This window comes from Acartia tonsa, chromosome 6 (assembly GCF_053477335.1).
Source record: "Acartia tonsa isolate MP-2025a chromosome 6, ASM5347733v1, whole genome shotgun sequence".
Taxonomy (NCBI): domain Eukaryota; kingdom Metazoa; phylum Arthropoda; class Copepoda; order Calanoida; family Acartiidae; genus Acartia; species Acartia tonsa.
Genome location: NC_137265.1, coordinates 46,094,264 through 46,120,828, shown reverse-complemented (window position 1 = coordinate 46,120,828; position 26,565 = coordinate 46,094,264). Strand labels below are relative to the sequence as shown.

The following is a 26,565-nucleotide window of genomic DNA, read 5'->3' as shown; positions in this document are numbered from 1 at the left end:
AAAGCCATTTTAAAAATACGACGAATCGCCCCTTATGGGGCGATGTTACGAAAGGGACTATTCCCAGATTATGAAAAAGTTGCTACTCTATATATGTCTATGTTCGTTTGTATGTCTATTTGTTAAGCTTCGTCTTCATTGATGTTGTCATTCTTGTTTAAATTATATTTTTTTTATACACAAACTTTCACTCACTAAAAATTTATGACTTGAAGTGTCCCTTTATTTAAGTTGAGCATTGGTATATACATACATAAATAGGCCTTAGTTGGTTGATATGGAATCATCATATCAAACTAATTCTTCAAGTTAATTATAAATAGACCTGTGTATAGTGACACGACAGTTTAATCAAGACAAGTAAAAAATTGTGGTTTTCTTTAAAAATTCATTTCGTAAAAACTTCAGTTTTATTGACTTTATTCCTTTCAGTGGCTTAGCTACTAGCTTATAGTGCCTTCGACGCAATTAACGGGCCAAACTTAGATTTTTATGTTAAGATGGAAAAACATCTGAATATCCCCTATAAAAGTGCCTAAAACAAAGTGAATGGGGGGTGGAGGGTATGACCCACAAAATTTGTTACCTTTCCCCCTGAGAAAAGTCTTAGGGTGGGGATACAACTAAAGTCACCTCCCCTTTAACGATTCTCTACAATTCAAATCTATTTTAGATTTAGACTGCAAATGAGTACGAATTGACTAAACAATGTTTATATATCTTAAACAGCCAACTAAAGGCCTTCACTTGGCAAGTGTTTGGCTTTCATTACTTTTATTATCCTCAGGTAAAATATGATTTTTGGAATGGATTTGCTTACTTTGGTTTTCAGGCATGATTTCAATATATGTCTCTGTTGTATATAATGTTTTGTCTTGAGTTTTTTTAGATGAGAGCCTAGTGTTTTGGTGAAGATTCCGCCGAATAATGAATAATTACTCTATAAAAAGGACGATTTCGTCCAAAAGTAGTCAAATTATACCACTAACCATTGAGAGTGTTAAAAAAAGAAAAAGAAATTAAAAAAAAAACAATAAAGGAAAAATAAATGAAGGCTAATGGAAAGGGTTAAAATCTGATTTATTGCCAAAAATTTTAAGGGTACCTAAATTCTTTGGAGGTGAGGCAGGTTAAACATTCCTTCCCCCACTCCCTTGGACTATAAACGTGTATTTATCATAAATTGTAAGTGTATAATCAAATTGATTATTATTATCTCTCTCTTTTCTAATTGTACATATACTTTCGCTTTTCTGAATACATACAGGGTGATTTGATCAAAGTCTACAAAAAAAACAGTAAAAATTACAACTAATAACAATGAGAACTTTTATAATGATAAAAAAAAATATTTTGTAAAGTATAAAATTTGTACAAGGAGAAAAAAAAATTTTATTTATCACATTTCTACTGGTTAAAACTTAGACTCACATCTTGTATATATTTATATATTAGATCTGATACCTTGTGGATAAATGTACATAGTTTTTTTTTGTATTTACTTTATATTTTATCTTCATTGGATTTTAATCAATTATACAATTCTTTTTAAAAACATTTTATCTCTTCTTTTACCTCTTTAATCATAAAATGAGAACTTTTTTCCATTTATAAGAATATGCAATTTGTAATATCAGCTTGATTTTTCTCTAAAAAGTAATTTTTGTTTTTTTTTAAAGATTTGTATAATGAAATTAAATCCATTTAATTTAGAAACTTTTGTAATATATTTCAAATTCTTACTTGTTTGCTAAAGAGGTTGGTTGTAATTCTGACAGCACATCAACTTCTGTGTCTTCAGCAACAGCTACATCTTCTGTAGCTTCAACAACAGCGACTACTTCTGTAGATTCATCTACTACTTCTGTAGCTTCAACTACAGCTACAACTGCTGGCACAGTTTCTTCAACTACAGCTACAACTTCAGTAGGTTCAACTACATCTACAACGTCTGTAGCTTCAACAACTTCTAATACAGGTTAGTGGTGCTTCAACAGCTACAACTTCTAATGCAGGTAAGTGGTACAACTTTTGTGGGGTTAACAACAGCTAAAAAAATTCTGTAGTTTTAACAACAGATGCAATTTTTAATACAGGTTAGTGGTATTTATGAGTTTTGAATAAACTGTTCAAACTTGAGTAAGTTATGTTATGATACAACGAGTAGATTCTATTATAAAATAGAGTTAAGTGGTATTTAACAATATATTAATTCTTTATTCATTTGCTAAAAGTTCAAAACTTCTAAACTGTCAAACATAGGTCAGATGATAAATTGAATCCTAAATTCTAAATAATAAGTTAGACTTTTAAATCTACTTAGACTGCAATCAAACTCTGCATGTGTTTTGATGTCATTTTAGAAATTATGCACAGAACTGAATTATTCCAAATTTAGTTGTTCTTTTATATTAAAAGTAAATGTTTCTTGATACACAATCATTTGAAGCTTATTTTTAAAACTATAGAATCAACAACAACAGCTGGTAGTTCCACAACAGCTACTACAACAACAACCACAGATCCATGTGTCACAACAACAGCTGCATCAACATCAACAGGAAGTACAACAGGTGGAACCTCAACTACTGCTAGAGACTGCACAGGGTAAAGATTTAGTTAATATAATTTCAGGTAATTGATTCTCAAACAGAAACTGGGTGTGAATGTTAGTAAAAGTGTGCTCTTCATGAATACAGAAATAGAAATATTCAATTTGGTGTCTCTATCTCTAGATTTTCTTACATTTTATTCCATGTCTAGAAGTACAACAACAACAGTAACCACAACTGTAACAACAACAGCAGAATCTACTACAACTGCTGGCTCAACCACAACGGCTGAATCTACTACTGCAGGTTCAACAACAACTGCTGGCTCAACAACAACTGCAGAATCAACTACAGCAGGCTCAACAACAACAGCTGAATCAACTACTACAGGTTCAACAACTACAGCTGAATCAACTACAACAGGTGTTTCAACAACTACTGCAGATTCAACAACAACTGCAGCAGATTCAACAACAACTGCAGCTCCAACCACAACAACAGCAGGAACTACAACAACCACAACACCGCCTCCAACACCACCCATAGCTGGAATTGAGTGCTACTCCTGCTCTGGAAATGATAACCTTTGCACAGATGCCAATGATGAAGGTTACCATTGTTACCTAATTACATGGCTTAGGGATTGTCTAAGGCACCAAATACATAATCATTTCTAAAAGTTCAATGGCACTATTTTCTATTTCTTATAAACAGCCCTTTATTTCATTGCCTTCCTCTAGAACTTTTAAATGCTGATTAGATGTGTCTTTTTTTTGATATAACATCACCCATATACACTTACTATAAATGTTTTATATCATATTTTAAAATTGAGTTTTTTTGTTATTACACATTTTTACAATTAATATATATTTTGTTAAATGTTGGTAAACTATGCCAATTGAAATTAATTTTCTACAGGTACTTCTGGAGCCTGCTACAAAAATCAGACCTTGTGTACAGTAGCAAGACTGACAGAGACTGCTAATCCCGCAAACCAGATTGTTGCCAGAGGTTGTGGTCCACAAAACTCATATGTCAAAGGTCAGATCATATTCTAAACATAATTATAAATTTAAACATTATTATCTTGACTCAAATAAACATTCATTTTTTAAAACATAGGGTTATAATGTCAGTTTTGAATTTAATCTATTCAAAACTATGCTTTAAAAAATTTTGAACTGCAAAAGTAAACTAAAACATCATTGGTTAAATTTATTGATTTTCAAGTGAATATTTGTGGTTAATATTTTAAGGTGAAGTCTGCGAGGAATTTAAGATTGATGGTGCCTCTGGGTACTTGTGTACTTGTGACACTCAGAATTGTAACAGCCTTACCAACAGCCAGGTCATGCTACAGAGAGCAGAGCAAGGAGTCACTTCCTCAGGTAAGGGAATATCTGTTTAGCCTGACAGGCATTATCCTGTTACTAGTATTTTAAACTACTTAAAACTAGATTAAATTTCAACCAAATTTGAATGTATAGAGTTATGAAACATATAAATATAATAAATTAACTTGGTATATATTGTTTTCTTTAATTAATTCACACAGATTTTTTTGGAAATAGAACTTTACCCTGCCACTTCCTCAACCCAATCCCCTCCCCTCCCACTGCATAAACAAACTGACCAATAAACGAGTTCCTTTTTAGCAAGTTAAATTAACAACAAACTTTTCCCCATATAATATGAAAAACAGGCGCTGCAAGTGGAGTAGAGTGCCATGTTTGTACTGGTGAAGAGAACATATGTTCCAACATGGATGATGGTGGAACAGTAACTACCTGTTCTCCCGGAGTTGCTACATGCCTTGTTGGAAAATCCAGTAAGTCATCATAATCAAAAAATACTTTATTTTGAGTATGTTAATAACTTAATTAATTTATTGCTTAATCTAGATGATAATACATCAATTGCAAGATCCTGTGGTATTGTGGACACAGAAGCTAGTAAAGGTATAGGGGGGTAGGGGGTATTTCTGATTATGCATTCTAAAAAATTATAATAAACAAAAATTAGCTGTACTTGATTGGAATAAGGTTTTTTCTACAAGAAAAGTATCACAAATCTTTAACTTAGATCCTTAAAAAGACATGCATAATTCCAGCTGCCTTTACAAGAGGTTTAAATCTGTTAGTTTAATACTAAAAAGAAAGCCTGCAGGAAATTCACCGCTGTTAAAATTGTCATTATAAAACTTTTTACTATTGAAGCTGTAGGCATTAAATTAAGGGTATTGGGACTAGTTGTGGCTGTCTTTTATCAGTTGAAGCAGGATTACTTTATTAAGCTGGCCTTATTTTTCATTACTTCTAATAACAATTCCTTTTAGAATGTAGTGTTGGTGAAATGTTTACAGTCTGTATTTGTAATGGCAGGTAATTGTTTTTTTTTCATATAGAATCATTTTTAAAGGGTGTTTCTAAAGAAGATATTCAGAAAAGAGTATAATTGATCTTAATGTTAAGATAAGTATTAAAGAAAACTATATTTTAATTTTAAAATTTAAATCCTAGTTTGTGCAATGCTCCTGAAAAGACATCTGCACTATTTGAAATTGCAACCACAACAGAAAAGGTTAGTCTATTATTTTTTGTAGATTAGCTATTGTATGATTCTCTTATGTTTGAAGAATAGACAGTCAGTCATATATAAACTATAATCATAATTTATTCCTGGCCTTATATTACAATCTTGTTTTTTCGGATTAACTGCAGTTCACGGTAAAATATTCCTGGTTACGAATATTTCGAAAAATCTATGAATTTTAAAGTTTGCTAGCTGCCAAACGACAGAACGTACAGATCAAGCCCACACACTGTTTTAAGCGGCATAAGTAGGCCTATAAACAATCTGGAATAGCCAAAAATCAATAATGCATAATTATCTCGCAGTACAGAGAAATGCGCGAAAAATACCTATTTTACGCGTTTTTTCTTCAGTGAAGCTTTCACTGTGCATCATGGGATCTTGGCTATTCCAGATTATTTGTAGGCCTTATTATACCGCTTAATATGGTGTGATCTGTACGTTCAGTTGTTTGGCAGCTAGTAACCTTTAAAATTCATAGATTTTTTGGAAATATTCGTTACAAGGAATATTTTACCGTGAACTGCAGTTGATCCGTTTTTTCTTTTATACAACCTTGTACTTCACCTTTGCGCTAATCTTTTTGAACTTTTTGATATAATTCTTGGTAAAATATTTATGACAATGTTTCAAATTTAACCAACTCAAATGTAACATCACTAAACCGTCTTCTCAAAATTTTTAAAACATTGTTGAGCTGTTATTACGGAAACTGTTTTCTATTGATGTAAGCAATTTTTCCATATGCACTAAGTTAATATTCTTAAATATGCACTGTAGAAATTATTTTTTATTTATCTAAATTTAATGTCCCCTCCCCTTAAGGGTTTTATAACAACATCTACAACAACAACTACAACCACTGCAACTTCATCAATCCAAACAACTTCCATAGCACCCACAACATCCATTGAATATTCCTCAAGTATAGTGTCAACTTCAGAAGAATCTTTATCATCAATATCTACCATCTCAACTATGACAACAACTGTTTCTGAATCTAGTACTCTAGAGGTCAGAGTTATGTATAATTGTAATTGTAATCATCAAAAAGAAATAAAAATCTGAACCTAAAATCTATCTTTAAAGACTTAATATTTTTTACAGTGCATATTTAAGAATTATTATATTCAAGTGCTTTGAGTTACGCTTTGGTCTGTCAGAACTGTGTTTTAGTGCATAACTATTCTAATGTTTCTTTCTATCTACATCTTTAATAGCAAAGCAACTCTATACTAATTCAAATTATTATTTTAGACAGTGACAGTAGATATGGTATCTCTAGTGAATATTGTACAAATACAACAAGTTCAAGCACAATCACAAACCAGGTAAATATATCTGAATATCAGTGTAAGCCTTAGGTTTGTGGATAGCACACTTTGTGTTGTATAATATTTTAATACTTCATCAAAAATCTTCTATTGTTGGTTTTTATAGTTGATTAAACATTATTCGAATTGTTAAAATTATCAGTTGAAAAAATAAATCAATAAAAATTCCAATTTTTATGCTTCTACATCTTTTAATTGTTTATATTATAGTTTTTAGACTTAAGAAGCGCATTTGACTCTTAGCTTCTTTATAGTTTTTTATTTAATACAAATGTTCCTTGATTTATTATTAAATTGTTTAATAATGTATATTGTATAATTTAAACAGCAAACAATAAAATGCATTAATTGACTCAACTAAATAAGTACTTTAATTTAAAATTGAAATTAAAGAATAATTAATTATTTATTAGCAACATTTTGAAAAATAGTATATTTTAAAGTAAGGTTCTCATTAAAAAAAAAAAAAATTGGTAAAGAAGTAGCTTCTCTAATTAATAATCCGTATTTTTAAATTAGTGGGAGCAATGAAGTAGATGTACCTTCCCTGATAGTCTCATTCTTTCCCAGCCTGGCAGATCAGAATGTTACTGGCAAGGTAAGGGTTTTATTCATAACAAAGCTTAAATAAAGCTTTCTTTTAAAGTACAGTTTGATCATTTTATATGTATCTGACTGTTACTTAACAGCAAAAAAAAATATTTGAAATCTTACAAAATGAACATACTTATGGTTTTATAGCTTGCATTCAAAGTGTCTTTTTAATGCTAACATTGCTGAAATTTTCTCAAAAATTCTCTCATTGAAGAAAAGATATTTTAGAAATATCATTTTTTGTTTCATTTGCTTTTATACAAAGTACATAAGCCTAAAACTTTTTCGACATACATAAGACTTAAGATACCATATTTAGATTTTTTATTTAGTGATTTAGGGTGCTTTCTCTTAAGATGCCTGTTAAGCACTGAAACTCACCCTCCCCTCTTATCTTCTAAAATAAGATGTGTGGGGAATTTTTTTTTCCTATGCCTAACCTTTAATGAGGGCCTTAACCCTGCGGGTCTTTTAAGCACCCAAAAAAAACTAACCTACCTTATAGTAATAAAAACTATCCCTCCCTTATTTTATATTTATTTCAAAATAAAGGGGGAGGGGGTGGTATCAGTGTTCAACATGAACTTCAAGGGAAACTGCCTGATTAAGCATGGCAGGTGTATCACACAGTTTTTCTACTTAAGTGTGCATGGCTATCATCTGGAGAACAAGTGGAGCTAACTTCAGAAGGAATATTTATCTATTCACAAACAAGTCAGGTAATAATTCAGCTAGATGTCAGGCGCATGACAATTAGTATTTTGTATATGAGGGAATACCTAGACTAGTGCAAGTAGAATTAACTTCAGAAGGAATATCTATCTATTCACAAACAAGTCAGGTAATCATTCAGCTAGATGTCAGGCGCATGACAATTAGTATTTTGTATATAAGGAATACCTAGACTAGTGCAAGTAGAATTAACTTCAGAAGGAATATTTATCTATTCACAAACAAGTCAGGTAATCATTCAGCTAGATGTCAGGCGCATGACAATTAAAATTTTTGATAGAGGAACTACCTTGCAGGGGTGTCCAAGCTTTTTTTTTTGGGGGGGGTAAAATTTTTTTAAGGGGGGGGTAAATCGTTTTGGGGGTGGGTAAAATGGCGCGCGAAGCGCGCCGCAAATTTTTTTTATCCCCCACAAAATTTTTACCCCGGGGGTAAAATTTGCTTGGGGGGGGTAATTAGCCCCCCTGAAACCTGTTGGCAGCAGTAAATCTAGTTTACCCCCCCCAGAATTTACCCCTGGTGTAAAAGTTTTGGGGGGGGTAATTTAAATTTTATTAAATATATAGTATTAAAAATGCGCGCGAAGTGCGCAAAAATTTTTTTTATTAGAGATTTTTTATTTTGGGGGGGTATTTACCCCCCCCAAAAATGTTTGGGGGGGTAAATACCCCCTCCTAAATGGTTAGGGGTGCCTACGGCACCCCCAGGGTAGGGGTTAATTTTAAATGGGGGGAGTAAAATGAAAAAAAATTTGGGCACCGTAGGCACCCCCAAAATCGTTTGGGGGGGGGGTAATCGCCCCATTACCCCCCCCCTTGGACGCCTATGCTACCTTGGCTTTTGACATCAGAAGGAATATTTTTTATTATCAGACAAGACAGTTAGGGTGGAATGCCTTGGCTTTTACTGGAGAGAATTGACTAAAGCAAAGAAATGTCCATTTCTGCGTTGTATGTATGAAATGAAAAGTGGTTGAGGTAGAATTTATTTTTTTGCAATCAAAAGATATACTGATAGGACTTTCTTCAAACAAAGTTTGATGTAAATTGACAGGTATTTATTAAATTATTATAATTAGAAATTATTATTTATTTTTTTCTTTTTAGAGTTCAAACAAGAGTACTTCGGTAATTGCGAAGATTGATAAATGTGTTTCGGTAAATATTTCACAATTTTTATATCTATAATGCATAGTAGAACGATGTCTGTTTGTCTCTCTGTTCATTTGTTTGTTTGTACCGAAGGATCTCGCTAACCGCGGAGGGAGATTTTTAAACTATTCTTGGGAAGGGTACCACCACCACCCCAAGAGAAATCGCCCCTAGAAAAATTTACCCCCAAAAATATCTTTATTAAAAACTAAAATAAAAAATGGGGTTGGGAGGGGGGTACAAGGTAATTAGAGTTAGGTAAATGTTATGATTGCCCCACAGAGTTAGAGCCTTCTGCAGGTGCTAGAAATAGAAAAAAAGCTACTGTGAAAATACGACGAAACCCGCTTTTTCGTTTTCTTTCCGTAATAATTTTTTTTTCATTTATAAGCTAAACTTTTTAAATTTTTAATACTATAATTGGATACATTTTTAGGATTCTGGAAACAATTTGAAAAACAATGGAATAACTTTCCTGATCATTTTAGTTTCATTAATTTTAATAGTGGTGTGAATTTATAAAGGAAATAAATATTGTGAACATCTCGTAATCTGGCATTTCTTTAACTACATAAGTTGTATAAAACATTTATGCATTATCCAAAAATTCATATATGATATTTATTATTAATAATATTTCCATTTTGACTGTAGCAACGTATTTAATAGATTTGCAAAAAATGCTCCCTTTTTTATTACGAGATTTCAACAATATTCTCCCCTCCCCTCATATTTATTTAATTTACAATAATTATTATTTTTAATGCAATTTACCAATAAACTAGATTTTTCATTTATGATTGTGATATTATATATATTTGTATAAATCAACATTTTACCAAAAAAAAATATTTATTTCCATAAAAAAATCTATGAACAAGTTTTTGTGTATTTAAAATAATTAAATGTGACTATAGAGAAAATATATTTATTTTATTGTTTTTTTTTTTTATATATTTATTTTAAAAATCAAACGTATTTGAACTTTTTTTGGGGGTAAAAAGACAAATCAATAATATAAATGTTGTATTTGGTAACTATGATTAACTTAAATGCCAGAATCATTATTTATCGCATCGTAATATAGACATCGTTCCGTGGATATTAAAATGAAAAAAAATAAGATTAAGACCAGTTTAGACCATTGGCCCGGGCTAACAAAGCTGGTATTAATTTTTATGATTTTTATTTTGATACTCACGAAAAATTGTCTATAATACTATGCTATACATGGTTTTCAGTATGGCTGAGAAGTGGTTCTAATCCATCGGATATCAATCGGTTACAAAGCCATATTGGAAAATAGTTTTAAAGATTATGTAAAAATTGTAAGGTTATCGGAGGTTTGGGCATTTAAAAATTTTTGGTGAGGATATTACTTTGTGACTTAGGCGGGGATCTAAAGGTATAAGACAATGGCCGATAAATGGATGTACATCTCCAATTATGATACACAAAATAACCCCTTCTATAGATTACAATTAGTGAATGAAACTCATGGACAATTAACTTAATGAACCAACAATAAAAGTCTTAAAAGTTGTTAAGAAAGATGAAAATGTTATTGTAATACTTTGGGGACTAGAATAATAAACAGCCCACTATCCCCTTCCTCCCAGGTCATAGGTAACTCATTCAAGTTTAGTATTCATGGCTTCCATGACTTTTGGCATATTGATGACGGCTCCATGCTTGACTCTCAACATCTCCAGAAGCTTACTCTTGGCTCCTTTACCCATCTTGTACTCCAGCACGTTCGCAGCCTAAACAAAGTTGGATGACAGGAAAATTCTGGGTACTATTTTGTTCAGTTTTCTCGAGTTTTACTAATATTCAAAAAATGTTTGATTTCTAAAATATAAAAAAAATAATCAAACTTCAAGAGATTGTGGTTGGTGGCTTTTTGCTTTTGTACTTTTAAAACCTGCATACATTTCTGGACTATTAGGTTTCTAACTAAAAATATTCATTTCATTTAAGATATGGCTCTATGACCAAATTTTCTATGTTACTCTTATTTTTTTAGCATAATTTTCCCCATTTGAAGGAAAAATGGTATATTATTAAACTATGCTTTGGTATTTCTTTCTATCGGATTTATGCAGGTTTGATTTTTAAAAAATCATGACCATTGCCAATATTAACTTAATCGTTCTTGTTTTTTTTATTATTGCCTTCAAAGTGCCTGCCAAGCTCATATTTTTGAAAATATGGAGGGGGGAAGGTAGTTTCATTTTTCCTATGCCTGACCCATGCGGGGGGGGGGGGGGGGCATAACTCAGAAGGGTTCTATACCTACAGGGCATCCCAGTACCCTTTACCTTACTTAAAGTAGTAAACAAACAAATGAAAAACTAAACCACCCTCATTTTAATTTATTTGCTAAAAGAAGCATTGCTCTACAAGGCACTTTGTGGAAAAAAAGCCTTTTTTATCAAAACCTTAGAAGCCTCAACTTTGGCCTTTTTGTAATCTTGAAAAGCCCAATCTTCGCTGTTACACATATCTCTAGAAAAAAACATTCCAATAGATTTATTATTCTAGATTGTCAATACGACACAAAAATCCGTCCAAAGGATTTTCTAGCAATTTTATTTGTTAAAGAAAGGATTTTTTTTCTAAATGCAAAACTTAATTCTTAGTATTCAACTATTAGTAAATAAGCTATTGGATAAAATAAAACAAGGATGACAACATCCATGAGTAGCGTAGCAAAAAAATTATGTATTATAATTTATTGTCAAAAACAATATTAGAGAGGAAAAAATCACGAAACCTTTCAAACATTTTTTTTTCATTTTTTGATGACTGACAGGCTAACGTTCAACGTAAATTACATACTGGATCCTCAAAACAACGGGGAATTTAATTTTAATATATACTATAAACCAAAAGAATTTTGAAAATTGAACCAAAAACACCAAATATATAGGGAAATATGTGAAAAACAGGAAAAAACCTGTTAAAGAGCAGTCCGACTGCCCTCGATGTTTGATACTTAATAGTGCTCCATATTAATAAGAATGTTAAAAAGAAGTTTCAGTCGTCTATCTTTAATTTGAGCGGAGAAAATCACGTTTTCCTCATAATGTTTCTTACGACAGGCAGAAGGACATTTAAAATTATAGAGTAGCTTCGCTACTAAAAAAACTGTCGTTTCGTACTAAAATATGCACTGTTCCTTAGCTACCTAATGATCCAATAAAATGATTCATCATTTAGACTTTTTGGGGGAGTAAGATATATATATGTATCCCCCCCCCCCTTCTAATAAATCAACTTTAGTGTTTTTACCTTGTATCCAGTAGAATATTAGCTCCAATATTATTCAGTGGAGCTAGATGAACAGTCATCATATTGCCCTAAAATATTGATCAAGTTGTATAAGTTAGAATTATCCAAACTTTTTCGCCAAAAATTTTAACATACAGAAGGGGTAATTTGTTTATCATAGGGGTGTACATAAATTTATTTGTCATAACCCTTAAAACCCGGCCCTGGCAGTGATAAGGAAAAATAAATTTCCTCTAGAAATACTCCACGAAAACATAATTCATTGTCTTATCCCTTAAATCTCTGATATTCATGATTACCTTTAGAAATCCCTCCTTAATAATCATAATTCATTGTCTTTTCCTTTAAATCCCTGATATTTATAATTACCTTCAAAAACCCCTCCTTAATACCATAATTTATTGTCCTATCCCTTAAATCCCTGATAGTAATAATTACCTTTAGAAACCCCTCCTTAATAACATACTTCATTGTCTTATCCCTTAAATCCCTGATATTTATAATTACCTTCAGAAACCCCTCCTTAATAAAAATAATTATTGTCTTATCCCTTAAATCCCTGATAGTAATGAATACCTTTAGAAATCCCTCCTTGATGATATGCATGAACCAAAGATCTTGACTGTCCAGGACTGCACACTGGCTTAATTTAAAATTTTCCATAGATAAAAAAAAATATTGATAATAAATTCTGGTGCTTTACATCTGAAATCATTTTTTAATGTATAGTAAAAATATGTGAGGTAGTTAGTTTCTTTTTAAACTGCCTAATAATTTTGGGTGACCCTACCCCTGTAGGGCCTATCCCATCAGGGGTACTCTATTCCTAATCTAACCTAACCTGTCATGAAATAAAAACTTCGGAATAATTTATATTTAACTAGTTGCTACGATCTTAGATCTACGATCTCTGGGGAAAGGTATAGGGTGAAAATGAAAATAACAGCTTTTTTTGTGGGGAGGGGGGGGATACCTGTTTGTATCATAGGTGATTTCTCTTGGGAGGATGGAGGTAACCTCCTGCAAAATGATTTTAAAGCTTTTCTGGATAAAAAGTAACATGATTGTAAAGAGGAACCATGTCGGTTCAGTGGTTAGCGAAATCCTTTTGCAACAAACAGACTTGCACACACACAAACAGAAGACATCCTGTTATTTTTTTGTAGTCAATACTTGGATATTTTAAGCTTACCAGAAAGCAAATCCAGTGTCTAGGAGTGCCTGAATGACCCCTTCTGATGGAGGAAACTCTGGAACGATCAGCAGGGCATCTGGATACTTTGTACCTGGCATTCCCTTGCAAATAATTGTGCCGTTATTAAGTATTTAGCTAAAATATCAGTAGACTGTCAATGTGTCGATGTTATGTAAGCCATAGTTTTTATACGAGAAAGTAAACCGGATAATGGACGAACCCAAAACTGTCCCACTTTGAGAAAGACGATTCCAGTGACGTCATATACGTTTAGGGAAGGGGGGAAGAAAATCTCTTCCCATTTCTCCCATCTCTTTTGAAGAGAAACGTATATGACGTCACTGGAATCGTCTTTCTCAAAGTGGGACAGTTTGGGGGTTCGTCGGATATTGGTATGGTTGGGTAATATAGGGGAGGGAGTGAACATTGCAATAGTACTCAGAGTATTTAATAGTTATTTCTCGTATCGTATTATAAACGGCTTTCCGCGGATATAGAGTGTACAATTATAAGATTAAAACTAGTTTTTTTAGCCCCGAGGTGCCGGAGGCACCGGCTAAAAAAACTGGTTTTAATCTTATGATTGTACATTTCTATATTCGTAGAAAACTGGATATAATACGATGCTAGACATAGTTTTTTCGTATGGATGAGAACCGGTTCCTATCCACCGGATTCGAATGAATACGAGAAAACACATTCTCTCATTCATTGGCTTAAACACTTTGAAGACTTTAATTAGGTTTTGATATTTTTTTTACAAACTAACACTATCCAAAGATTATTGTTAGAGTATTTTGTTTATTGTAATTGGGATGTACATCAGTTATGATGTTATGGTTAATGATGAAAATAGAACTGCCAATTAGTTAGTTAGGTAAATTAGGGTAAGGGTAAGAAAATAATAGACTACAAAATTAACATCAGACGAACTTACAAACAGACATACCCACCATACTTATGGAGTAGCTTCGCTACTAAATATGTTAGAAGGCGATACGGAAAATGTCATGTTTGACGTCATAAAAAATATAAATCCATTTTTTAGGGGGTTTCCTTTCCCACTTCTCCTCTCATCCTTCCTTCTTAGACGTATTTTTATGACGTCACGCATGACACTTTCCGTTTTTCCACATGAGAACCTTGATAGATGTAGAGCCAACATGTTCCCACTTTACACCTCCCTTTTCTTCCTCGGGAACCTTAGACAGAACCTGTTCCCCCATTCCAGATACAAATTCCTGGAAAAATATTGCATTAACAAGGATGACAACATCCATAAAAGCGAAGCACTGAAACGGTAGGACAAACGGACATTAAAACTTAGTGTCAGAAGTTCAGAACTGAATAATCAGAATCGAAATGTATAAGAGTCGAAGTAAATTTGTAAGTAAATTTGTTGAAAAACTGCTTAATACAGGATAATGTATATGGATATACTTACATTTTTAGGACTTGATTATAGAGTTGCTTCGCTTATAACATTATACTTTGTTGTCCTAGGAATCAACATACCAAAAATCAGATAAATCGGATGATTAGATTACATAAAAATTTTTTGTTAAAAAATTAAAAAAATTAACATGTTTAAAATGGATGTACGGACATTATTGTAATGATTATAGAGTTGCCACGCTTTCTAAATTGTACCTAACTACTAAAGGAATCACCATGCAAAGTTTGAAATCGATAGGACAACTCTAACATGCCTAAATTAACGGGGAAAAGCTATCCGTTTGTGACGGACGTACGGACGGACCGACCCTAATTATAGAAAAGCTTCGCTTTTAAAAAGTAAAATAAATATACGACATACATATATTAAAGAGGATAAGCCATTATATCATTTTTTTTGATACTTCAATGTGAAAGAATCGTCTATATATATCAAACAATGTTTCCCCTCTTTTTTTTTGTAAACGTTTATTAAAATTTAACAAACGCTTTGATGTTATCCCATCTGTTAAAGCAAGTGCAATGCTAAATTTAATATTGCAAATCTGACATTAGTCTTTTAGTAGCGAAGTGTTTTATTCTGTAAAGAAGGCCTTCTTTCTGTCTGTCTATCTTTCATTCTGTTGGTAATTTTCAGGGGGTTGCTAATTTGAGATTTTATTCTTCTTTGCTTCCCCTTTTACCTCCTTCCTCTCAACTAACCATTCACTAATTTGGAACTCTAACAGTTTTCCCTATAATTAACCCTTAAGGCCTAATGACGCCGAGCCTACACATGTGGTGCCCTAGCACTGCGGGGCTTCTCATTACCGAATATTATTAAATCCAACCTTACCTAAAGTAATGATCAATAACAATAGAACAAATATCCTACCCCCTTATTTTCAATTTATTCTTAACTAATGGACGGGGGTGGGGGGTAGTGTGTGCTCGACTGGGGATTTTCAAATTTACCTTGATTTGTTCATAGGGAAGTTCCATGTGAAACTCTATTTTTTCAACTCCCGTCCTATCTCCAAATATTTCTTTCCACAGGGAGAAACCTAAACAGGAATTTCTACATCATCCAGGAATCCTATTCTATTGGGATGTGACAATTGATTTACCTTAGAATCCAATTACCCCTTATGTAGATTATAATTATTAGTTGAAATATTTAAACACAGTTAGAAAAAACAGATCTATAGATGTATATACAGACAACTACCTCCCTTTATTTTTCAAAGACCTGTTTCGTCTGCTTCTAAATTATTTTCTGCTACTTGGCCGTGTAATACAAGCGATACCATTGGTTGATTTTCAATGACCCAATAGAAAGTTTGCACAAGACGGTTGCGATGGGGAGATACAGTTATTTAACTCTTTCTTCCTCTAGTGTTATACTCTAATGTTAGAAATACAGATTAATTGTAAATCAACCTATACCCCCAAATTTGACGTGATTGAGATATTTTTTGGGGTATATATAATTTATGGTCAAATGTCCCCTCCCCGTCAAGATCTTTGAGAGTTAATACTAATCCCACCTTCAATTGAACAGTAAAATTTTAATGAGTAGATATGATTCATTGATAGAATTAAATAATCTAATTTTAAAGTATGTAATGAATATTATTATCAAATAATATAGCAGAAATATTTATAAGATAAAAAATTATTAATAATAAAATATCTCGGAAATATGTATTTACTGGAAAGCCTTTGATTAGGGTGGTTTTAGGCTATTTCAATATACCATAGCAAAGCGCCTGGAGGCCATGGATACTACCAGTACAACATAAGTCAAACCATAGTTTTAGGCTATTTTCCTGCCGAGTGAAATATCACATGCTCCCCCTCCAAACAAAGGTATGCTCACAATTAAAAGCAGTGGGCTGCGGTAGAAGGGTATCGACACTTCCCTTAAAATTAAGAATGCCTGCTTACCCTTTTTAACCCCCCCCCTCCTGGTGAATTACTGTGCACGCCACTGATAAAAAGTTTACCTTTTAATTTTTCTGGATCTTGGAATACTTTCCTGAGTTCTTTCGCATCCTGCTGCGGCCAATTCATCTTTCTTTTCTTTAGTAAAAAATAGCATAAAACCATCAAGGGACAAATGTAAAGCCTCCCTATAATCGTAAATTTCAGTTCAATTTTAACAAATAAACTTAAAAAGGCATAGAAGAATTATAATCTAACGTGGTTAGCGAAATGTTAACAGACAAACTAAAAAAACTTACCTCTTTATATAGCTAGTTACTTCACCCGTAGCATCTAATGGAAGTTCAGAAAAATAGCCTAAAACTATCTAAATACATTAATGACTCTTTCATGAAAAGTACAACCAATACAGAATATTCATTTTCGATTTCTTAATATTGAAACAAACAAAAAACTTACTACTTATATAATAGATTAGGATATTATTATACAGGATGGCCTTTAAAGAAAAAAAGAAAAATTCACCCAACCTAACAATAAAAAATGCTAAGGTTTAAGATTTGTGACCTAGGTGTAAATATAAACCAACAATATCATATGGAAATTCGGTCAGTTGAATCTTAGTTTCCGATTTTGTACGTATCACACTCATCCTATCTCAATATTTGCTACTAGCTAAAAAAACGTTAAAACTTCCAAAAAATCTAAATTGGAAAAATTAAAATTTAGAATATATAATGTACAAATCGCTTTATAAAACTTTTCAGCCTTTCCCTTTGACCGGAGTAGCAGAAAATAGTTTTTGCAATAGTTGGGTTATCGTACAACTTCGGAAATTAGGGAACAAATGGGTAATCAGTTGATCGGAAATTCACTTATATAAGATGTAGAATAAGTCGCAAATATGAACAACTGTATCAATCGGCTGCTAGCGGCCAAACGTAACAGCCTTTGTTCAAACGTCATTAGAACCGGCATACATTGGACTGCCATAAATCTACAATATCCTACACCAAGAAGTAATTAGGAACAGCATGACTAGAGTTAACGCGCGTAAAGGAAACTTATTTGCCCATTTACGTGCGCTGCGTGCTTTCTGTGTGTTTTTATAGAAAATGCTAAACCGAGTCTAATTTTATACAACATATGGTTGTGCCACCAACTGTTTTGCCGAATAAAGTTGCAAAAATCCTATTTACTCAAATTCAAACTGATCCACAGTTTTTTATTACAGAAATAAGCAGAAGAAGGAACGTCCGACGACTAACGTGAATATTTTTACATATCATTGAGGAAAAACTTTTATGTAAAGAAAATAATTTCATAAATTGGATTGTTACAGCATTACACTGCCTAGTATTTTGTTACAATTTCATATAGTACGACATATGCATGCAAAGGTGGAGACACAAATTTACCAGAGGGGTGCGCGAAGCGGACATAAATATAAAACAACAAATATAAATGTAAACCATGGGCTATTAAGGGATAAGGTAATGGACGATAAATTGAAGCATAATTAATTAAGTGAAAGGCCCCAAAGTTTTACAGCAAACAAATAAGAAAACAAAAGAAAACTTTGGGTACCAGTATAATAATAGACGTCCAAGCTTTTTTATTTGGGGAAGGGTAAAATTCTTTTAAGGGGGGGGGGTAAAATGTCGCGCGAAGCGCGCCACAATTTTCTTTACCCTCCCCCCAAAATTTTTACCCCGGGGGTAAAATTTGCTTGGGGGGGGGGGGGGTAATTACCCCCCCTTGAAATCTGTTGGCAGGGGTAATTTGATAATATATTAATATTTAGTAGTAAAAATGCGCGCGAAGCGCGGCAAAATTTTTTTTTTAAGGATTTTTTATTTATGGGGGGGTATTTCCCCCCAAAATTGTTTGGGGGGGGGAAATACCCCCTCCTAAATGGTTGGGGGTGACTACGGCACCCCCAAGGTAGGGGTAAATTTTAAATAAAAGGGGTAAAATGAAAAATACGGCACCCCCAAATTCGTTTGGGGGGGGGGGGGGGTAATCACCCCATTACCCCCCCCCCCCTTGGACGTCTATGAGTTAAGATAATTGTTAAATGTCAAAGAAAACATTCACTATACAAAAACGCACGTACTCTACTGACTGTAAAATGATATCATTTGTAATATTGTTTTGTAAAAAAGATAAAGGAAAAACACGAAATATTTACAGAGATAAAGATAAATAAATTCTATTTCGAAATGTGCGTGACTTTGGGTTAGTTGCTGTGTTCCTAGATCAACCGCAAAAAAATTAATTGACGAAAAATATATATTTAAATCTTTCCATAAAAAAACGAACAACCGTTTCAGATATATGGTGGATAAACATCCAACTACTACTTCAACGAAAATGTTCTAGTTTCATGACAGCAAAAGGCCCAGAACTTCAGACAATCAACGGTATATTGTTGCACACTCCAAAACATGGACAACAAAATTAACCCTTTTGTTGAATAAAATAGTTTGGATATTGATAAAATGTGCAACCCAGTTACTAAAAATTTCATTAGTATTTGTTTCAACGAATATGAGAGATCGGTGTTCATGTTGACACTAGCAAACAGGTCATTTATAATTTATCTAAAATACAAAGTAGTACGATGTCTGTCTGAAGCTTAAGATCTCAGTAACCACTGAACAGATTGGATTCTACTCTTCAGGGAATATACCTACTGGTCCTGTGGTGGACACCACCAACCGGGCAACCCCCCCCCCCTCAAAAAAACCCATTTTTTTTGCTGAATATTTCCTTGGTCCTTTTTTTGCTGAATATTTCCTAGGTCCTTTTTTTGCTGAAGATTTCCTTGGTCCTTTTACGAATTTCGCCTTAATTTTTTTTATGATCACCTTTTGGGGCAAAGCCCCTAGAGGCTAGGGGCGAAGCCGCTAGTTTATATCTATAAAACAAAGTAGAACAATGTCTGTCTGAAGCTTAAGATCTCATTAACCGCTGAACCGATTGGCCTCTACTTTTCAGGGAATATACCTACTGGTCCTGTGATGGTTTTAAGGGGTGGGACAACCCCAACCCCCCCAACTAAGCCCCTAGAGGCTAGGGGCGAAGCCGCTAGTGTCTTATAACACTTTACATGAAATTTGTTCTTAAGATATTAAATGACAGACCAATACATGAGGCTACCATTTGATGTTAGTACAGAAATCTTCAATGGACGGACACCCAAACTATTAAATAGCCTTGCTGCTAAAGAGAGATAAAGGACTGGAAGAGAGTGTGTGTGTGTGCGAGAAAAGGAGGGATTAGTACAGTGGCGTGCACAGATTTTGCTATGGGTTGCGCTCTTAATGTTGACACCCCCCCTTAGACCAATAACGAGAGGGGTGTCAGTTGTCCACCCCCTTATATCATTCAGCCAAATTATTCCAATTGAAAATGCCGCAAAATTTAATATTTTGTTTGAGTAAAACTTGTTTTTTTTTTCACATAACTGAAGGGGAGTGGATAAGAAGGGGAGAAAAAAGAGAATTGGGTTCCTTTAGAATTGTTTGTCAGAATCCCATTCCCTTTACCCTAATCATCAACATATTCAAGCGTCCTTTGATTGAAGAGCGAAGCACTAAAATTTTTTTTACACTCTCTCAAGATTAAAGATTAAGGGTGATAGAGACTTTTTAAACTCATCTCCCCCTTTGGCTGTTATAGAGGTGTGGATCAGGGTGATGTATATTCTTATCAAGAGGTTGTAGAAGGGAGGACACCTATGGTTGTGTATCGATCCCTCTTAGTTTTGTCAGGTGGGTGGATTACCCCCTCTATACGCCTCTGGATTAGTACGTATATGTATCTAATCAGACATAATAAAAAGATGCACACAGAAAACATTACACAAATACACAAGTTTACAGAGTACAAATGTACATATGACATGGGATTACATATAATTGGGTTATCTTACTAAGTACTTTAATACAGGGAGGGAGGGGACTTTGGACTGGAAGTAATGCTGAGCTGGATCTTTAAATGTGTAGCCGTTGCCCTAGTATTGGCTGTAGTCGTAGCCGTAGCTGTCGCAACTGCCAGTGCTGCCAACAAAATATGGATTTTTAAATGTTTTTTTTTCGCGTATTATTATTTTTTTCTTCATATTTTTACTGAAAATATCGCATATAGCCGAAGCCACGCGTAGCCAATTTGATTTAAAGATCGCTATTAGGTTAGTGGCTGTACCTCTGGCAGCGGCTACACATTTAAAGATCCAGCTCTGGTGACTTAAGCTTTATAAACACATTCTTTCATTCGTTAGCTTAAAACTTTGGGTACTTAATTTTTGGTGGTTGGTTCACACTAACAACATCCATTTTCTTCAACCAATAATATAAATCTACAGAAAGGGTAATTATGTTTATGATCATTGGGGACGCATATTGCCCATTGTCTTATCCCTTGAGGTCTCTGGTAATTGCGTCTTTGTAAGTACTTTGATTATAGATTAAGTAGAGAGCTTTTTCTTTAGGGGTTACATTTCTTCGGAAAAGGATGACAACATCCATAAAAGCGAAGCTCTGAAAATTTATGACAAACGAACAATAACACTAGAAGAGTGTGAGAACTGAATAATCAGAATATAAATGTATAACTCTTCACAAAATTGTAAGTAAATCTGTTGAAAAACTGCACTAATACAGGATTATGTTTAAGGACATTTTTAGGACTTAATTATAGATATGATTCGCTTACAACAATCGGTATTAAAAAACAGATCAATTAAACAAATTATATCACAGAAAAACAACTATTATAGGTTAGATTATAGGAAAGGTGGCCGAGCGCCCGCGCCTATGCAGGCTAGGGGGCCAAGTGCTGCGGCTAGGCAGGCAAGGGTGCCAAGCGCCGCTGCCAGAGTTTATTGTTCTGTCAGAAGGGTCTAAAAATTTTATAAATTGAAAAAATAATTATAAGAGGATAATACCGATTAATGCCTCTATTTCATTTATATATTCAGATTCGCTTGTATTGAAGTTGTCATTCTTGTTATGTAAATAGGGCCTTACACAACATACCTACTAAATTTACTAACTTGTTTAGTTTCCCGAAAGGTCAACCGTTAATAATGTGAGCAGGGAAAAGGGAATGTGATTCTGACAAACAATTCTAAAGGAAAATTTCCCCACAACCTTCTTCTCTTTTTTCTGCCCTTCAGTTACATGAAAAAAAACCAGTTTTACTCCAACTTTACTCCAAAAAGTATTAGATTTTGCAGCATTTTCAATTGGAATTAATTGACGCCCCTGAAAACACCAACAAATTAAAAGTAGAAAAAGTTTAACAATTCATTGCTTTTATTATTAAACATAATAAGTAATAAAAATACATAGGTAACAATTTCAACAAATTTAAATAAGTTTACTCAAAAGGAGAACCAAAACAAAAATACAATATAAAACTACAATAATAATCTTTTTAAAGGTGAAGCTCTTCTATAATTATGGTCGGTCCGTCCGTACGTAACGGTTAGCTCTTTTCGTTGATTTAAACAGTTTAGAATTGTCCTATCGATTTCAAACTTTGTATGTTGATTCCCATTTCCCATAACAGTTAGGTACGACTTAGAAAGTGTAGCAACTCTATAATCGTTACCAGAAAGTCTGTACGTCAACTTAGAACAAGCAGATATTTTACTTTTTTGACAACAAATTTTTGTATGTTAAAATTATCCTATTCATCTGTTTTTTTTGAGTAATGATTACTATTATAACAAGGTACAAAGTATCTCTATATTCAAGTCCAAAAACGTCAGTATGTCCTTTAACAGTATTGTGTATTTAATCAGTTTTGCAACAAATTTACTTACAATTTTGTATAGATATAATATTTATTTCTGACACTATACAAGTGTTAATGTCCGTTTGTCCTACCGTTTCAGTGCTTCGCTTTTATGGATGTTGTCATCCTTGTTTAATTTAAAAATGTAAGTAATACAGCAGATTTTTATAATTGTAATGCTATCCATTAAAAGTATTCGAGGTTTTTGCGTTAATACAGTGTGTTTTTTTTCATGAGAACTTTTTTAGTAGCAATTTTGCCCCACTTATAGTTATCAGAATTTAATGATTAATGGCTTATTTTCTTCGTTTTTTAAGGCAATTAATAGAACACAAAAAAAAATATTTCAGTTTTCATTTAAAAAGTACAGTAAAATCTAAAATTCAAAACTTAGGTGTCAACATCTAAAAATGGTTTTAGCGCATTTTTCTTATGCCTAAATCTTCTAAGAAAAAAATTTGATTTTCTGTAGACGACTTTGGGGGGGCCAGTACTCCCTCTCTGGTTGAGATATGACCTTTAAACTTTGATATGTTCTAGTACATGTCCCTAATAGTATCTGTATACATTTTTAGCTCTATATCTACACTTTGAAGTGTTTTGCAGCCATTCTTGCAAAAAGTTGAATATTTGAGCATAAGAAAAATGCGCTGAAACCATTTATAGATGTTGACACCTAAGTTTTGAATTTTAGATTTTACTGTTTTTTTTAAATAAAAACTGAAATATTTTTTGTTTTTCTATTAATTGCCTTAAAAAACGAAGAAAATAAGCCATTAATCAATAAATTCTGATAACTATAAGTAGGGTAAAATTGCTTTCAAAAAAGTGCTCATAAAAAAAACACTGTGTTTAAGTAAAACAAAATTTTATGTAAGTATAAAATAAACATTATTGCAAAATAGCCAGACTTGTATGTTTCTTCTCATGATTTGTTAATGTGTCTTTACGGGAGAAAACTTTTCCACACACACCACAAGAAAACAGTTTTTCACTAGAATGTGTTTTCTTGTGCTTATTTAAATCACCTTGGCGGTAAAAAGAATTGCCACAAGTATCACATGAAAATCTACGTCCTTGGTGAATCTTTTCGTGATATGTCAAATTGTCTTTATACACAAATTTCTTTCCGCATGTCTTACATGAGAATGCTCTTTCTATACAGTCAATCTTGAGGTGCATCAGCATATCAATTTTACTGAGAAAAGTCTGGTCGCATGACTCACATGTAACTCTGTGCTGATCTGAATGAATTGGTTCGTGCTCTTTCAGGTGTTTTATGTTTGAGAAAATTTTTCCACAAGTATTGCAGGAGAAGAGTTTAGATTTGCCTGATATAACTGATATAACTGTTTCTAACGCCTGAAACAAAACAATATAAATTAGGATTTGTAATAACCTATAATATAGTAAATCTTCTATTAAATGAATTTAAAGTCATTTAATTGTTATTGAGATCATAAGAAACACTTGCAAAACTTTATTCAACAGTATTATGAAATCTAATGGGAAATTTGCATAGAAATTAAAAGAAAGAAAAGTAGCGCAGCAAATAAAAAAACAACACAAAACTATAATACAGAAATAATGTAGATATCCTTTATACATTAAATGCAAAATATAAGTTCAAATAAAAGAAACTCAATTTAAATTAAGCTGTTTTAAGTAATTTAAATTTAGCTATGTAAATATTATTCAAAGGCAATTACAAAGTACTTTGTGTAAGATACTTATTAGATAGTCTTACGTAAAAAAAAACATATTCTAGAAAGTCTTTAACTATCAGGGATCTCAAGGGATAAGACAATGGGTGATAAATCAATGTACATCCTTAACTAAGATAATCAAAATAACCCCTTCTGTTCATTAAACTTATTGCTTAACACTGAAGAATTGTACAAGCCATTCAAGATTTTTTTAAAATTTCTATTGTACCAACAAATGAGAAAACGCGTTTGGGTACCAGTATTACTTGCAGTGTTTACTTTTTGTAGATATAGCAATGTGTTTAAAAATAGACAACCTGTGCTTTTTCTTGAAAACCTTGGCTTCGTTCCGGACTTTCGTCTCCCATTTTTAATTCTACTGAAATAAATAATTCATTATCAAAATCGACAGATCTTTTTTTCAATTCTTTTAGATTATGTTAACAGTTGTGCCCCTAGCATTCTTGGGCGCCGCTATATGCAAAAGGGGAGGGCATAAAAAAACCATAAAACAATATAAAAATAAATAATTCAATACCATTATTACTTGAAGTATATGTGAAACTTTGTAAAGGAAGGGGACTACCTATAGCCAAAAATTAACATTGCTTTTATCACCAAGCTAGATTTCAATAAGAATTCTAAAAAAATATATAAAATCATATAAAAGATAATGTAAGACATAAAAATATGATAACATAAATAAATATAATATAACCTTATTACATAAACAGCTAAGAGAAAATATCATTTGGTTTCAATTGATCTTGAGAATGAGAAATGGTCAAATATTTTTTTTATTTTTATGTTTGTTTACAGTTGAGCGCGAATGCCGCTGAGCTCAACAGTTTAGTAAATGTCGTCTTTGAAAATACAAAACTTATTAGTAGGGACTAAAGGGATATGACAATTGATGATGAGCTGTTTTTATAAAACAAGTTTACCACTAACAAACATCAAAATTATTGGTTGAAAAATTTAGGCACTGTAAAATTATACTAACTCAATCAAGATGTAAAAAACTCTCCAAACTTTTTGAAGCCAACGAGTAAAATTTGAAAATAAGTTTTAAATATAAAAAAATAAATATAAAAAATCCGCTACAAAATGTAGAAAAAATAGGCGACCGTTTAGATTTTAGTTTTATACATCAATCTCCTCTTAAATTATATAAAAAGCATATAAAATTTTAATTTCAATATTTTATTTATTTGATTATCATCACAATATTAAAGTAAAGGGATCATGGAATGAAAACGAATTAGCGGGATTCGTCGTCTTTTCACAGTAGCTATTAATAGGTTATTTTATGCTAGGTAAATGTTAATAATTGCCTTTCAGGGTTAGAGCCCCCGCAGGGGCTAGAAATAGGAGAAAAGCTACTGTGAAAATGCGACAAAACCCGCTACTTCGTTTTTTTTTCCATTAACCAAGTAAAGTAAAAGTTAAATTATTTCATAAAATTATAATTATAAAATCTAATTCAAAATCACAATAAGTAAAACAAATTTATGTAATAAGGTTAAGTTTTTAAATTTTCTAATCCAAAATTTTGTATTATAGTCTTGTCTCAATGAAATTTAGGCTTCTAAAAATATTTTCTTTAAGAAAGCAAAAAGACAAAGTTGTATTGCGGTTTAAAATTTAGATAAACTGAGCAAAGTATTTCGTTGATTGTCTTTGAATATTTAAAGCCATAAAAAGGGGGGAGGTAGGATGTGCTAAAATTCCGTAAAGGTGTGAGTTTTGAGGCTTAAAAACAGCAGTAGAATGATAATATTTATGTTAACTTAAATTTTTTTTGTCTATAGTTCTTTTCAATAAGGAATACACATATTTAGTGAATATTAAAGCTAATCACAAACGGTTTATTAGGGACCCCTTAAAAATAAGGGTATCTTTAGCCTTACTTTAGTTTAGGGGAGATAGTCTACCCTTAAATTTAGTAATGTCAAGCTTAGGTAAAGATTTTGATAGGAATACTTTAACCTTACATAAACCTATCATATCAATATAAGGTACCCCCCACATCTACCCTTTTCAAACGATTCCCCCCCAATGAATAGCCGCCATAACACTCACCATTCCCCTTCTCCCCCCGTCCCTTAGTGTTCTTTCAATTGGGGTTATATAAGAAAATTTTCATTAGCAAAGTTTCATTAGACTTAGAGGCGTTAAAAATTATCATGAATGAGGCTGTATATTCTATTTTAAGTATTCTACATTTTT

The 26,565-nt window shown here is 32.6% G+C and overlaps 3 protein-coding genes across 6 annotated transcripts; 1 reads left to right on the top strand and 2 right to left on the bottom strand.

The window, feature by feature from the left end:
• Nucleotides 1-639: 639 nt before the first annotated feature.
• LOC145322798 (uncharacterized) lies at nucleotides 640-9,896 on the top strand. 4 transcript variants are annotated; one of them, XM_080165067.1, is made up of 16 exons: nucleotides 642-787; nucleotides 1,757-1,978; nucleotides 2,469-2,607; nucleotides 2,764-3,161; nucleotides 3,474-3,596; nucleotides 3,812-3,943; nucleotides 4,258-4,383; nucleotides 4,457-4,513; nucleotides 4,891-4,936; nucleotides 5,075-5,135; nucleotides 5,973-6,161; nucleotides 6,405-6,478; nucleotides 7,001-7,079; nucleotides 7,720-7,794; nucleotides 8,914-8,964; nucleotides 9,395-9,896. In XM_080165067.1, the coding sequence occupies exons 1-16, from the start codon at nucleotides 709-711 to the stop codon at nucleotides 9,470-9,472; spliced, it is 1,929 nt and encodes a 642-aa protein (XP_080021193.1). In that variant the 5' UTR covers nucleotides 642-708; the 3' UTR covers nucleotides 9,473-9,896. The 4 variants fall into 4 exon arrangements, with proteins under 4 accessions (XP_080021196.1, XP_080021197.1, XP_080021193.1 ...); XM_080165070.1 differs by lacking the exon at nucleotides 1,757-1,978 and having other exon boundaries at nucleotides 640-787; XM_080165069.1 differs by lacking the exon at nucleotides 5,973-6,161 and having other exon boundaries at nucleotides 644-787.
• Nucleotides 9,897-10,300: 404 nt separating this feature from the next.
• LOC145322797 (uncharacterized) lies at nucleotides 10,301-17,045 on the bottom strand. The gene is made up of 8 exons (XM_080165066.1): nucleotides 16,888-17,045; nucleotides 15,857-15,945; nucleotides 14,590-14,688; nucleotides 13,445-13,548; nucleotides 12,829-12,895; nucleotides 12,253-12,320; nucleotides 11,400-11,466; nucleotides 10,301-10,721 (listed from the first exon to the last, which is right to left on the bottom strand). The coding sequence occupies exons 1-8, from the start codon at nucleotides 16,988-16,990 to the stop codon at nucleotides 10,590-10,592; spliced, it is 729 nt and encodes a 242-aa protein (XP_080021192.1). The 5' UTR covers nucleotides 16,991-17,045; the 3' UTR covers nucleotides 10,301-10,589.
• Nucleotides 17,046-23,391: 6,346 nt separating this feature from the next.
• LOC145323405 (uncharacterized) lies at nucleotides 23,392-24,711 on the bottom strand. Its single transcript, XM_080165824.1, has 2 exons — nucleotides 24,654-24,711; nucleotides 23,392-23,992 (listed from the first exon to the last, which is right to left on the bottom strand). The coding sequence occupies exons 1-2, from the start codon at nucleotides 24,702-24,704 to the stop codon at nucleotides 23,522-23,524; spliced, it is 522 nt and encodes a 173-aa protein (XP_080021950.1). The 5' UTR covers nucleotides 24,705-24,711; the 3' UTR covers nucleotides 23,392-23,521.
• Between the last annotated feature and the right edge of the window lie 1,854 nt (nucleotides 24,712-26,565).